This window comes from Thalassophryne amazonica, chromosome 8, assembly GCF_902500255.1.
Source record: "Thalassophryne amazonica chromosome 8, fThaAma1.1, whole genome shotgun sequence".
Taxonomy (NCBI): domain Eukaryota; kingdom Metazoa; phylum Chordata; class Actinopteri; order Batrachoidiformes; family Batrachoididae; genus Thalassophryne; species Thalassophryne amazonica.
The window spans coordinates 106,864,893-106,881,139 of NC_047110.1; the positions used below are offsets into that span (position 1 = coordinate 106,864,893).

A 16,247-nucleotide genomic window follows, 5' to 3' on the forward strand; every position below is an offset into this window, starting at 1 on the left:
AAGGAGCATCCCAAAAGGCTCAGCCATTCACAAGCAAAGATGGGGTGAGGATCACCACTTTGTGAACAACTGCGTGAAAAAAAATAGTCCAACAGTTTAAGAACAATGTTTCTCAACATTCAATTGCAAGGAATTTAGGGATGCCATCATCTACAGTCCATAATATAATCAGAAGATTCAGAAAATCTGGAGAACTTTCTACACGAAAGCGGCAAAGCTGAAAACCAACATTGAATGCCCGTGACCTTCAATCCCTCAGGCGGCACTGCATTAAAAACCGGCATCACTGTGTAAAGGATCTTACCGCGTGGGCTCAGGAACACATCAAAAAACTACTGTCAGTTAACACAGTTTGTCACTACATCTACAAGTGCAAGTTAAAACTCTACCATGCAAAGTGAAAGCCACACATCAACAACATCCAGAAACGCCACCGCCTTCTCTGGGCCTGAGCTCATTTGAAATGGACAGACGCAAAGTGTAAAAGTGTGCTGTGGTCTGATGAGTCTACAGTTCAAATTGTTTTTGGAAATCATGGACATTGTGTCCTCCGGACAAAAGAGGAAAAAGACCATCCGGGTTGTTACCAGCACAAAGTTCAAAAGCCAGCATCTGTGATGGTATGGGGGTGTGTTAGTGCCCATGGCATGGGCAACTTACACATCTGTGATGGCACCATCAATGCTGAAAGGTACATCCAGGTTTTGGAGCAACACACGCTGCCATCCAAGCAACGTCTTTTTCAGGGACGTCCCTGCTTATTTCAGCAAGACAATGCAAAGCCACATTCTGCACGTGTTACAACAGCGTGGCTTCATAGTAAAAGAGTGTGGGTACTAGACTGGCCTGCCTGCAGTCCAGACCTGTCGCGCACTGAAAATGTGTGGCGCATTATGAAGCGCAAAATACTTCATCGGAGACCCAGACTGTTGAACAACTGAAGTCGTACATCAAGCAAGAATGGGAAAGAATTCCACCTACAAACCTTCAACAATTAGTCTCCTCAGTTCCCAAACGCTTATTGAGTGTTGTTAGAAGGAAAGGTGATGTAACACAGTGATAAACATACCACTGTCCCAGCTTTTTTGAAATGTGTTGCAGGCATCCATTTCAAAATAAGCAAATATTTGCACAAAAACAATAAAGTTTATCAGTTTGAACATTAAATATCTTGTCTTTGTGGTGTATTCAATTGAATATAGGTTGAAGAGGATTTGCATATCAATGTATTCTGTTTTTATTTACATTTTACACAACATCCCAACTTAAATGGAATTGGGGTTGTAAAAAAATATATAAAATATACATGCCACCCACGGGCTTGAACCTGCACTTTCTAAAAGCTCTCATTGCCAGCCAGAAACTTTACCACTGAGCTACTGTCGTTGGCCTGTACTCAGTGCAGAAAAATGCCTTAAATCAACAAGGATATGGATGAGGTGCGCTGTGTGTAGCCGCTGCAGCCCAGTGCAAAGGCGAAAGATGTTTTATATATTTCCACATGAGGACAGCAGAGACACATGCCTCATGGAGGAATGTTGTAAATTCATGTTCTTCCAAACACGGAATGTGTTCTCCAGCTGGGACGTCCCTGAGCAGAGATCTTTACAGCTGCAGCTGTGAGCAGACACGCCCCCTGTGCGTTCAGCGCCCAGATCAATGTGTCACTCTGTGTTATGTGGTCATTCATTTTCGTTATTTGTTATGTAATTGTGTATGTAGGTATTGTCATAATTATTTATATAACTGTCACGCCGGTGGTGTCTGTGTTTGTAATGTGTGCGCTGAGCCGTCATCCAGCTGTCAGTGTACTGTGATCAGCTGACAGGCTCCTCCCCATGCTGTGTGCGATCAGACCTGGCTGTCCGGCCCCTATGTGATCAGATCTGTACATACATATAAGCATTTTATGCAAGTGTGCCCCGCTCCCCGCACACACGTGCGAGACACATGCACCACATGTGTGTCTGTTTGCAAAGCCACACTCGTGGGGCACTTAGACAAATTTCACATTCAGCTCGACAGTGATGGTCTGCTGACTATTGTTGTGCTAACAGTGCAAATCACCACACATTTTCTAAGTGCCATGCGAGTAGTGTTAGATGTTCGTGCGTGTCATCTGGAATTTGGTTGACACCTGCCGCGAGAGGGTTTGATGGGCTCTGATAGCGCACACTCTGTCTTTCAGCCGCTGGTGTGCACAAATAGTTGTAGCAACAGGTGTACGAGGCGTTGGAGGCAGCTATGAATTTACACGTATTCCATACGATTCCTGCTTCATACGCACTTCATACACAATTCCAGCAAATTCGCACTGTGTGTGAAGGGGCCCTAAAGACTGTTGACTCTAGAACGTACCATATTCATTTGGTTATTCACTGTGGTACAACACATGTGGTTTATAGGTTGGAGTGCGAATGTGGTTGTTTTTATGTGGAATGGACCAAACATTGACTGAAGGAGGTGTTCGTGATATTAGTACTTCTAATGACAATATCCGATGGCTACACATTATAGACAGACTGGACACGGGAGCCCCAGTACTTTAAAAGTTACGGCTATTGAGGAAGCCCCTAGTCCATGGAGGGAGGTCGTTTCAAACACCTCTTCCAACAAGAAACCTTTCAGATTTTCCGCCTTAAGCCTCTGGTATATCCTGGTGTCAATGAGGAAATCGGTTACTCTCCTATGACTTGATGGGCCTATGATGTCACTTCCTGTCTTCTAGGCCTTCAAATTTTTGTTTTGTGTTTTTAAACAGTGTGTTTAATATATTTGATGTTTCATTGTTTCTTATTTTGTGATTAATTTTAAAGTTCTGTGTTTGTTTTTTTATTATTATTATTTTTAGGAATAACTGAAGGGTAACTAAGTGAAACTACTTCAGTAACCGAAGGTGTAAATTGTAACTCTGAACCTGAAAGTTAAAGGATAAAACAGACTCATTTATTTCATCCCCCCTCTCACCTTGAAGAAATCAAAGAAGCCGACCAGCGCTGCTTTCCCGACATGTTTCTCCTGGTCTCTGAAGAAAAACCATCCCGTGATACCTGCATCCAGAAGCTCCGGGTGTTTCTTGGACAGAGACACCAGGTGCAGACGTTCCTCTCGACTGTCCCGGCCGCGGAAGAACGCCTGTTCTGTTTTGTTGGACCATGGAGGCCCTGGAAGATGGTGGAACAAAAGTCACCCAATTCATTAAAAAGTAAAAACCAGCAGACATGAGAATTAACTAAATGCAATCAAAACATGTTAAAATAATAATTCTGCATATGATATAGCATGACATCCTTATTTCATCAGAGCATCCTCATTTACTGCAGAACGGCTTCCTAGTCAGTTTAAATAATGAGCTTCACCACATATTTAAAGGAGATTTTACACAAAAGTGTTTGGATTTTTCTCTGTGGGCCTGAACACCACTAGAGACACACAAACACGTCACCAAAGTGCTCCAGTCAATGAATACCTAACCGTACATGTGACTTCACAAAGGTTGATAGATAACATAAACACAAGTTGAACTGGAGATCAAATGCAAACAAGCAGCAAAGGAAGCAAGTAATCGAGTAAGAACGGTGCCTGATGTGACAAAATCCACAAAAATTACAGTGTACAAAAAAATGGAAAAAAAAAATTAAAATGTTTGCACTGCATGTCTTCTAATGACACAAAAATGGTAAATGGACTGCATTTATATAGCGTTTTTCGATCTGCATTAGACACTCAAAGTGCTTTATAATTATGCCTCACATTCACCCATTCACACAAACACACCGATGTCAGGGTGCTGCCATGCAAGGCGCTCACTACACACCACGAGCAACTAGGGGATTAAGGACCTTGCCCAAGAGGACTTAGTGATTTTCAGGTCTGGCTGGGACTTGAACCGAGGATTCTCTGGTCTGAAGCCCAACGCTTAACCACTAGACCATCTATGAAGGAAAAAAAAAACTGAAATGTTTCAGTAAAATCAGCCTGACAAATTTAATATAAAAAAAAAAGAAGTGTCTAAAAAAATGAACTGTGGACTACATAATATTTCCTAGTGGCACAGATTATACAAGTTGAATTAAAAATTTTACAAAAACATTTTTTTGTAAATTCAGTCAGAAAAATTTAAGAATGAATATTCCTAAATGTTTGAAAAAATAAAGAAATAAAATTCACAAATCCTTAACATGGACCGTAACATCTCCCAATGATACACACACACACACACACACACACACACACACACACACACACACACACACACACACACACACACACACACACACTATATAATATCAAAAAATGAACTAAATATCCTACATTAATTTTTTTTTTTGGGGGGGGGGGGACATGGGCAGGTTAAAAAAAAAAAATCACAAATTCATAAAAATGGATTTTGCAATCCACATCTCCTCATGGCACAAATTATATAAATAAAAACTTCCAAATATAAATAAATAAAATAAAATAAATAAATCCCTGTGACGTCAGTAGGACAAAAATGTGTTCTTCAGATAGATGGATGGAATTCTTTGGTATCATCGTTTATCTTCTCCACCCCTTTTGGTCAGAAACAGAGCAATTAAATATGTATTTAAGCATTTATATTTTTTAGACTTTTGACCCAGACCAGCTGAACAAAACTACACATGTTAAAGTACATTTAAATTTTCACCAGCTTTGGAGCCCGCTGTAAATTTAGAACAACTGAGGATTTGGGGTCAACACTTCCTAATCTTGAATACAAGGAAAATAAAAGCATTGTGGTCTTAAGACAAAAACTCCTTTTTGGGATCACAAATCTTTTGGTGAAAAGAAAGCCTGAAATGACCTGAAATTTTATTTATTTATTATTAGAGATAAAGGATTCCATTCCAGACCTACAAAGTGGAGAAATATGTACTGGGAAAAAACAACAACAAAAAAAAAAACAAACCTTTTGCCTGAGATAATATTTGTCAAGTACAATAAGGACGAGATAAGCCTCGGGTGAGGGTGGTTACCTTTACCAACTCATTAGGTTAAATTTGCGACTGTCAATCTTCTGTCACACTTCAAAGACAAAAGCAGGTTACAATCCACATAAACAACAGTTAACCGCAAAGAAAGAAGAACCAAAGACAGATACGCCACAATAGAGATGAGCCAGCATTTTACCGACTTAATCAGACAACTATTTTCATTGGGGGACCAATGACATATTTAGAGTTTTTAATGTCGACAGCTTTTTTGTTTAGAATAATTTAAGGGAAAAGCTGCCAAACTTCTGTTGACTTCCAGAAACTAACAAATCATTAGCGGAACAGAAATTAAAGTGCTTCTGTCCATTTTTGTCCTAGCGTCCAAGTGATTTGGGAATGAAGGATTCATAGAGCAATTGTAACCATAGCAACCACTTGTCTCTCGTTGCTGTACAACAGCTGCTCTAATTGAAAATGAATTGCAGCTGGTCGCTTTGCCACCGTCTCTTCCAGCTAATGTCAGCAAGGGGTGGTGGGGTCCCAGCCATGCTTGACAGCATTGCTGAAAAGCTATGTAACAACATCATTTCCAACAAAGTGTTTTTCTGCATTGTTTATTCAGTCAAATAAAAGTTTTCATATTGGCAAAAATAACGCGCGCACTGAAATGTTCATGAAAAGACTATGTTGGGTGATGTCATCGGCCAACACGACATATCGGTTGGGCTCCGGTGGAAACGTCCAAAAGGTGGCAGGTAAACTGTGCAAATTTCAGAACATCACTTCACAGCAGGGCAGGTTTTTGAGTGTTACCTGTATTGCCTTGAACAGACAGCAGGTCATTGGTGACCCCTCTCATGGCCTCCAGGGTGGAGTGTGTCACCTCGTAGGTTGGGAGGACAATGTCTCGCGTGTCTGCAGAGCCACACCAGGACAATACTGGAACGGGTCCAGGTCTGGCGTCCCTGCTTTTGGACTCTACAGGCCAGTCACCGACATTGATAAAGAACTCCACATCAGGCAGCTTCACCTTCAAAGGAACATCAGAAGATTAAAGACCTAAAACAGAAGGAAATCAAGTGATGACACATAGTTTTAACAAGAAGGAAACTGAATATGAAGTAGTGAATCCTGTACAGCCCCTGAGGCCAACCGGGTTGGTGCTTCTCCTCAGATACTGTAGCGTGAAGCAGATGATAGTCTACAACTCCCCCTAGAGGGGACATTTCTCAACACTGTCAAGGTACAGTAGTGTTCAGAATAATAGTAGTGCTATGTGACTAAAAAGATTAATCCAGGTTTTGAGTATATTTCTTATTGTTACATAGGAAACAAAGTACCAGTAGATTCAGTAGATTCTCACAAATCCAACAAGACCAAGCATTCATGATATGCACACTCTTAAGGCTATGAAATTGGGCTATTAGTAAAAAAAAAAGTAGAAAAGGGAGTGTTCACAATAATAGTAGCATCTGCTGTTGACGCTACAAACTCAAAACTATTATGTTCAATTGCTTTTTTAGCAATCCTGTGAATCATTAAACTAGTATTTAGTTGTACAACCACAGTTTTTCATGATTTCTTCACATCTGTGAGGCATTAATTTTGTTGGTTTGGAACCAAGATTTTGCTGGTTTACTAGTGTGCTTGAGGTCATTGTCTTGTTGAAACACCCATTTCAAGGGCATGTCCTCTTCAGCGTAAGGCAACATGACCTCTTCAAGTATTTTGACATATCCAAACTGATCCATGATACCTGGTATGCGATATATAGGCCCAACGCCATAGTAGGAGAAACATGCCCATATCATGATGCTTGCACCACCATGCTTCACTGTCTTCACTGTGAACTGTGGCTTGAATTCAGAGTTTGGGGGTTGTCTTACAAACTGTCTGTGGCCCTTGGACCCAAAAAGAACAATTTTACTCTCATCAGTCCACAAAATATTCCTCCATTTCTCTTTAGGCCAGTTGATGTGTTCTTTGGCAAATTGTAACCTCTTCTGCATGTCTTTTATTTAACAGAGGGACTTTGTGGGGGATTCTTGCAAATAAATTTGCTTCACACAGGTGTCTTCTAACTGTCACAGCATTTACAGGTAACTCCAGACTGTCTTTGATCATCCTCGAGCTGATCAATGGGTGAGCCTTTGCCATTCTGGTTATTCTTCTATCCATTTTGATGGTTGTTTTCCATTTTTTTCCACGTGTCTCTGGTTTATTTGTCCATTTTAAAGCATTGGAGATCATTGTAGATGAACAGCCTATAATTTTTTGCACCCGCGTATAAGTTTTCCCCTCTCCAATCAACTTTTTAATCAAACTACGCTGTTCTTCTGAACAACGTCTTGAACGTCCCATTTTCCTCAGGCTTTCAAAGAGAAAAGCATGTTCAACAGGTGCTGGCTTCATCCTTACATAGGGGACACCTGATTCACACCTGTTTGTTCCACAAAATTGACGAACTCACTGACTGAATGCCACACTACTATTATTGTGAACACCCCCTTTTCTACTTTTTTAAATAATAGCCCAATTTCATAGCCTTAAGAGTGTGCATATCATGAATGCTTGGTCTTGTTGGATTTGTGAGAATCTACTGAATCTACTGGTACCTTGTTTCCCATGTAACAATAAGAAATATACTAAATGGCTCTTTCGTGCACCCTAATTTAGCTAAAAAGCAAAACAGTTTAAAATGAGTAGCTGGATTTTACCTCCTGTCCTAAAACAGAGACTAATAACTTTACCTTCCTTGTTAGAGACAGCAATACTTCATCGGAGAACATCTTGAAGTCTGTGTATCTTCCCAGCGTGCTCCTGTACACCTGGTTGTTGATGATGACGTAATGAATAAGTCCTCCTCTGTTGGCAAATCTGCGAGGCACTTCCTGTCTGAGAAGCTGCAGGTCGACTGTGGGGAAAGATGAGAAGTCCTCCAGAATCTGAGGCTCTTCAGCAGGACACTGCATGATGCTCTGCCACTCAGACTCATCTGGTTCAGGACAGTCACAATACTCATGATAGACTGGACCTGAGCACAAAGAAGAGCGAGATCAGGACATTTTCTTTTGGCTACAGTTTCCACCCTATTTACAGAACTAAACAAAGTGCTCAGTTTCCCTCCAAAGTTTCTGCACAAAATGCTATGATTACCGCTAAATGTTCCGCACAAAGCGCTCCGGTTCCTGCCAAATGTTCTGGACAATATGCTCCGATTCCCGCCAAATATTCTGCACAAAGTGCTCCAAATCCTGCTATATATTCTGGACATTGTGCTCCAATTCCTGCCCAATATTCTGTACAATGTGGTCAGATTCAATGACAAATGTTCTGCACAAAGTGCTCTAAATCATGCCATATATTCTAAACGTGCTCCGATTCCCGCCAAATGTCTGCACAAAGTGCTCCAACTCCCGCCATATGTTCTGGACAATGTGCTCCAATTCCCACCAAATATTCTTAACAATGTGCTCACATTCCCACTAAATATTCAGCACAAAATGCTCAGATTCCTGCCATATAATCTGCATAAAGTGCTCCAATTCCCACCAAATATTCTTAACAATGTGCTCACATTCCTGCCAAATGTTCTCCATAAAGTGCTCTGATTCCTGCCAAAGCTTCCGGATAATGTGCTCAGACACCTATCAAATATTCTGTACAAAGTACTACAATTCTCACCAAAAGGTCGCCACAAAGTGCTACAATTTAGAATTGTAGCACTTTGTGCAGAATTCACGTCAAATGTTCTGCACGAAGTACTACAATTCACGCCAAATATTCTAAATAAAGTGCTACAATTCCCATCAAATGTTAGAACTGACCCAGCTCTGACTTTTAAAGGAATATTTTATAAACAGAACAACTCTGAAAGAAATTAGTTCAATTCAGAATGAATAAATGTTCACTTTACAAAACCAAACCCTGCATGCGATACTCTGTAAAAATGTTTTCGTGATTCCTGTCAGGCTAAAACGTTAGAATAAACTGAACATTATTTTTCCAACATCTCACCACATTACTACATAGACTGATGTACGGACCTTTGAGGGTGTATGGTGATTCAGCTACAGCAGCATCTTGATGGAGAACGTCCACTTTCAGTCCACTCAGCACTGTGCTGTAGAGTCGGTACCGCACAACAAAAGATCCGTCCCCTCTGTCCAGAGGTGGAGGGACGTGGATACGGACGTGCTCCTTCTTGTCTAGCGAGCTTATTTTCACTTTAAATGTATTTTGACCTGAAAAAAAAAAAGCCACAAGAGGAAGATCATTTTAAGAGCAAAACATCTGTTGTTTCCTGACGGAGATTAAATATTACACAAAATTTGTGCAACAAAAAAGTACTTTTATAGAATGTAAGGTACACCATATATGAATTTTCCAATTTAAATAATTTGTGATACTAAAAGTCAAATAATTACATTACTAATAATTTATATAATAACTACACTATAATACTTCACATTAACCACAACATAACACTAAAAAAGTGTATACACACACATATAGTATTATTATTACTGCTTATCTTTCCAAACGCTGTTTGATGCACATTTTCCTCTACTCGCACCAATCTTGTGTGTTTTTAAGAGCTGACGTAACATGTGAATTTCTCCAATGTGAGATCAATATATATATATATATATATATATATATATATATATATATATATATATATATATATTAGTATTCAGAATAATAGTAGTGCTATGTGACTAAAAAGATTAATCCAGGTTTTGAGTATATTTCATACTGTTACATGGGAAACAAGGTACCAGTAGATTCAGTAGATTCTCACAAATCCAACAAGACCAAGCATTCATGATATGCACACTCTTAAGGCTATGAAATTGGGCTATTAGTAAAAAAGTAGAAAAGGGGGTGTTCACAATAATAGTAGTGTGGCATTCAGTCAGTGAGTTTGTCAATTTTGTGGAACAAACAGGTGTGAATCAGGTGTCCCCTATTTGCCAGCACCTGTTGAACATGCTTTTCTCTTTGAAAGCCTGAGGAAAATGGGACGTTCAAGACATTGTTCAGAAGAACAGCGTAGTTTGATTAAAAAGTTGATTGGAGAGGGGAAAACTTATACGCAGGTGCAAAAAATTATAAGCTGTTCATCTACAATGATCTCCAATGTTTTAAAATGGACAAAAAAAACAGAGACGCGTGGAAGAAAACGGAAAACAACCATCAAAATGGATAGAAGAATAACCAGAATGGCAAAGGCTCACCCATTGATCAGCTCCAGGATGATCAAAGACAGTCTGGAGTTACCTGTAAATGCTGTGACAGTTAGAAGACGCCTGTGTGAAGCTAATTTATTTGCAAGAATCCCCCGCAAAGTCCCTCTGTTAAATAAAAGATGTGCAGAAGAGGTTACAATTTGCCAAAGAACACATCAACTGGCCTAAAGAGAAATGGAGGAATATTTTGTGGACTGATGAGAGTAAAATTGTTCTTTTTGGGTCCAAGGGCCACAGACAGTTTGTGAGATGACCCCCAAACTCTGAATTCAAGCCACAGTTCACAGTGAAGACAGTGAAGCATGGTGGTGCAAGCATCATGATATGGGCATGTTTCTCCTACTATGGTGTTGGGCCTATATATCGCATACCAGGTATCATGGATCAGTTTGGATATGTCAGAATACTTGAAGAGGTCATGTTGCCTTATGCTGAAGAGGACATGCCCTTGAAATGGGTGTTTCAACAAGACAATGATCTCAAGCACACTAGTAAACCAGCAAAATCTTGGTTCCAAACCAACAAAATTAATGCCTCACAGATGTGAAGAAATCATGAAAAACTGTGGTTATACAACTAAATACTAGTTTAATGATTCACAGGATTGCTAAAAAAGCAACTGAACATAATAGTTTTGAGTTTGTAGCATCAACAGCAGATGCTACTATTATTGTGAACACTCCCTTTTCTACTTTTCTTTTTACTAATAGCCCAATTTCATAGCCTTAGGAGTGTGCATATCATGAATGCTTGGTCTTGTTGGATTTGTGAGAATCTACTGAATCTACTGGTACCTTGTTTCCCATGTAACAATAAGAAATATACTCAAAACCTGGATTAATCTTTTTAGTCACATAGCACTACTATTATTCTGAACACTACTGTATCTTGACAGTGTTGAGAAATGTCCCCTCTAGGGGGAGTTGTAGACTATCATCTGCTTCACGCTACAGTATCTGAGGAGAAGCACCAACCCGGTTGGCCTCAGGGGCTGTACAGGATTCACTACTTCATATTCAGTTTCCTTCTTGTTAAAACTATGTGTCATCACTTGATTTCCTTCTGCATATCATGAATGCTTGGTCTTGTTGGATTTGTAAGAATCTACTGAATCTACTGGTACCTTGTTTCCCATGTAACAATAAGAAATATACTCAAAACCTGGACTAATCTTTTTAGTCACATAGCACTACTATTATTCTGAACACTACTGTGTGTGTACATACATATACATATACTCAACAAAAATATAAACGCAACACTTTTGGTTTTGCTCCCATTTTGTATGAGATGAACTCAAAGATCTAAAACTTTTTCCACATACACAATATCACCATTTCCCTCAAATATTGTTCACAAACTAGTCTAAATCTGTCATAGTGAGCACTTCTCCTTTGCTGAGATAATCCATCCCACCTCACAGGTGTGCCATAACAAGATGCTGATTAGACACCATGATTAGTGCACAGATGTGCCTTAGACTGCCCACAATAAAAGGCCACTCTGAAAGGTGCAGTTTTGTTTTATTGGGGGGGGGGGGGGGGGTACCAGTCAGTATCTGGTGTGACCACCATTTGCCTCATGCAGTGCAACACATCTCCTTCGCATCATCCGTGAAGAGAACACCTCTCCAACGTGCCAAATGCCAGCGAATGTGAGCATTTGCCCACTCAAGTCGGTTACGATGACAAACTGGAGTCAGGTCGAGACCCCGATGAGGACGACGAGCATGCAGATGAGCTTCCCTGAGATGGTTTCTGACAGTTTGTGCAGAAATTCTTTGTTTATGCAAACCGATTGTTTCAGCTGCTGTCCGAGTGGCTGGTCTCAGACGATCTTGGAGGTGAACATGCTGGATGTGGAGGTCCTGGGCTGGTGTGGTTACACGTGGTCTGCGGTTGTGAGGCTGGTTGGATGTACTGCCAAATTCTCTGAAACGACTTTGGAGACGGCTTATGGTAGAGACATGAACATTCAATACACGAGCAACAGCTCTGGTTGACATTCCTGCTGTCAGCATGCCAATTGCACACTCCCTCAAATCTTGCGACATCTGTGGCATTGTGCTGTGTGATAAAACTGCACCTTTCAGAGTGGCCTTTTATTGTGGGCAGTCTAAGGCACACCTGTGCACTAATCATGGTGTCTAATCAGCATCTTGATATGGCACACCTGTGAGGTGGGATGGATTATCTCAGCAAAGGAGAAGTGCTCACTATCACAGATTTAGACTGGTTTGTGAACAATATTTGAGAGAAATGGTGATATTGTGTATGTGGAAAAAGATTTAGATCTTTGAGTTCATCTCATACAAAATGGGAGCAAAACCAAAAGTGTTGCGTTTATATTTTTGTTGAGTGTATACATATATACATATATATATATATATATATATATATATATATATATATATATATATATATATATATATATATATATATATATACACATATACGAGGGCTGTTCGTAAAGTATAGGTCCTTTTTATTTTTTTCAAAAACTATATGGATTTCATTCATATGTTTTTACGTCAGACATGCTTGCACCCTCGTGCGCATGCGTGGGTTTTTCCATGCCTGTCGGTGACGTCATTCGCCTGTGAGCACTCCTTGTGGGAGGAGTCGTCCAGCCCCTCGTCGGAATTCCTTTGTCTGAGAAGTTGCTGAGAGACTGGCGCTTTGTTTGATCAAAATTTTTTCTAAACCTGTGAGACACATCGAAGTGGACATGGTTCGAAAAATTAAGCTGGTTTTCAGTGAAAATTTTAACAGCTGATGAGAGATTTTGAGGTGATTCTGTCGCTTTAAGGACTTTTCACGGTGCGAGACGTCGCTCAGCGCTCTCAGGCAGCGTCATCAGCCTGTTTCAAGCTTAAAACCTCCACATTTCAGGCTCTATTGATCCAGGACGTCGTGAGAGAACAGAGAAGTTTCAGAAGAAGTCGGTTTCAGCATTTTATCCGGATATTCCACTCTTAAAGGAGACTTTTTTAATGAAAGACGTGCGGACGGGTCCGCGCGTCGGGACACAGCCGACGCGGCGCGGCGGCACAGGAAAAACACCTCCGTGTTGATAACCATTTGTTAAAATCCAGTTGGCTTTTGATGGCTTTCAGTGGAGTGAGTATATGAGAAATTGTTTATCAGCTGGAAAGGTTCCAACTTGTCCTCAAGGCTTCCAACAGAGGTGTTTTTCCTGTGGCGGAGCGTCGCGGGCGAGCCGACGCTGCAATCCGCCCGCACGTCTTTCATTAAAAAAATCTCCTTTAACAGTGGAATATCCGGATAAAATGCTGAAACCGACTTCTTCTGAAACTTCTCTGTTCTCTCACGACGTCCTGGATCAACAGAGCCTGAAATGTGGAGGTTTTAAGCTTGAAACAGGCTGATGACGCCGCCTGAGAGCACTGCGCGACGTCTCGCACCGTGAAAAGTCCTTAAAGCGACAGAATCACCTCAAAATCTCTCATCAGCTGTTAAAATTTTCACTGAAGACCAGCTTAATTTTTCGAACCATGTCCACTTCGATGTGTCTCACAGGTTTAGAAAAAATTTTGATCAAACAAAGCGCCAGTCTCTCAGCAACTTCTCAGACAAAGGAATTCCAACGAGGGGCTGGACGACTCCTCCCACAAGGAGTGCTCACAGGCAAATGACGTCCCCGACAGGCGTGGAAAAACTCACGCATGCGCACGAGGGTTCAAGCATGTCTGACGTAAAAACATATGAATGAAATCCATATAGTTTTTGAAAAAAATAAAAAGGACCTATACTTTACGGACAGACCTCGTACATATACACACATACACATATTGATATATATATATATATCAATCAATTTTTTTTTATATAGCGCCAAATCACAACAAACAGCTGCCCCAAGGCACTCCATATTGCAAGGCAAGGCCATACAACAATTATGTAAAACCCCAACGGTCAAAACGACCCCCTGTGAGCAAGCACTTGGCTACAGTGGGAAGGAAAAACTCCCTTTTAACAGGAAGAAACCTCCAGCAGAACCAGGCTCAGGGAGGGGCAGTCTTCTGCTGGGACTGGTTGGGGCTGAGGGAGGGAACCAGGAAAAAGACATGCTGTGGAGGGGAGCAGAGATCGATCACTAATGATTAAATGCAGAGTGGTGCATACAGAGCAAAAAGAGAAAGAAACAGTGCATCATAGGAACCCCCCAGCAGTCTACGTCTATAGCAGCATAACTAAGGGATGGTTTAGGGTCACCTGATCCAGCCCTAACTATAAGCTTTAGCAAAAAGGAAAGTTTTAAGCCTAATCTTAAAAGTAGAGAGGGTGTCTGTCTCCCTGATCTGAATTGGGAGCTGGTTCCACAGGAGAGGAGCCTGAAAGCTGAAGGCTCTGCCTCCCATTCTACTCTTACAAACCCTAGGAACTACAAGTAAGCCTGCAGTCTGAGAGCGAAGCGCTCTATTGGGGTGATATGGTACTACGAGGTCTCTAAGATAAGATGGGACCTGATTATTCAAAACCTTATAAGTAAGAAGAAGAATTTTAAATTCTATTCTAGAATTAACAGGAAGCCAATGAAGAGAGGCCAATATGGGTGAGATATGCTCTCTCCTTCTAGTCCCCGTCAGTACTCTAGCTGCAGCATTTTGAATTAACTGAAGGCTTTTTAGGGAACTTTTAGGACAACCTGATAATAATGAATTACAATAGTCCAGCCTAGAGGAAATAAATGCATGAATTAGTTTTTCAGCATCACTCTGAGACAAGACCTTTCTGATTTTAGAGATATTGCGTAAATGCAAAAAAGCAGTCCTACATATTTGTTTAATATGCGCTTTGAATGACATATCCTGATCAAAAATGACTCCAAGATTTCTCACAGTATTACTAGAGGTCAGGGTAATGCCATCCAGAGTAAGGATCTGGTTAGACACCATGTTTCTAAGATTTGTGGGGCCAAGTACAATAACTTCAGATTTATCTGAGTTTAAAAGCAGGAAATTAGAGGTCATCCATGTCTTTATGTCTGTAAGACAATCCTGCAGTTTAGCTAATTGGTGTGTGTCCTCTGGCTTCATGGATAGATAAAGCTGGGTATCATCTGCGTAACAATGAAAATTTAAGCAATACCGTCTAATAATACTGCCTAAGGGAAGCATGTATAAAGTAAATAAAATTGGTCCTAGCACAGAACCTTGTGGAACTCCATAATTAACTTTAGTCTGTGAAGAAGATTCCCCATTTACATGAACAAATTGTAATCTATTAAACAAATATGATTCAAACCACCGCAGCGCAGTGCCTTTAATACCTATGGCATGCTCTAATCTCTGTAATAAAATTTTATGGTCAACAGTATCAAAAGCAGCACTGAGGTCTAACAGAACAAGCACAGAGATGAGTCCACTGTCCGAGGCCATAAGAAGATCATTTGTAACCTTCACTAATGCTGTTTCTGTACTATGATGAATTCTAAAACCTGACTGAAACTCTTCAAATAGACCATTCCTCTGCAGATGATCAGTTAGCTGTTTTACAACTACCCTTTCAAGAATTTTTGAGAGAAAAGGAAGGTTGGAGATTGGCCTATAATTAGCTAAGATAGCTGGGTCAAGTGATGGCTTTTTAAGTAATGGTTTAATTACTGCCACCTTAAAAGCCTGTGGTACATAGCCAACTAACAAAGATAGATTGATCATATTTAAGATCGAAGCATTAAATAATGGTAGGGCTTCCTTGAGCAGCCTGGTAGGAATGGGGTCTAATAAACATGTTGATAGTTTGGATGAAGTAACTAATGAAAATAACTCAGACAGAACAATCGGAGAGAAAGAGTCTAACCAAATACCGGCATCACTGAAAGCAGCCAAAGATAACGATACGTCTTTGGGATGGTTATGAGTAATTTTTTCTCTAATAGTTAAAATTTTGTTAGCAAAGAAAGTCATGAAGTCATTACTAGTTAAAGTTAATGGAATATTCAGCTCAATAGAGCTCTGACTCTTTGTCAGCCTGGCTACAGTGCTGAAAAGAAACCTGGGGTTGTTCTTATTTTCTTC

At 40.4% G+C, this 16,247-nt stretch overlaps 1 protein-coding gene across 1 annotated transcript in view; it reads right to left on the minus strand.

The window, feature by feature from the left end:
• poglut3 (protein O-glucosyltransferase 3) overlaps positions 1-16,247 on the minus strand; it is a 51,300-nt gene that overhangs the window by 18,139 nt on the left and 16,914 nt on the right. Inside the window, exons 2-5 of the mRNA XM_034177191.1 lie at positions 9,002-9,199; positions 7,706-7,989; positions 5,769-5,985; positions 2,968-3,164 (exon numbers count right to left, since the gene is read on the minus strand). Coding sequence (XP_034033082.1) covers positions 2,968-3,164; positions 5,769-5,985; positions 7,706-7,989; positions 9,002-9,199 — 896 coding nt within the window. The remainder of the gene's footprint in view (positions 1-2,967; positions 3,165-5,768; positions 5,986-7,705; positions 7,990-9,001; positions 9,200-16,247) is intronic.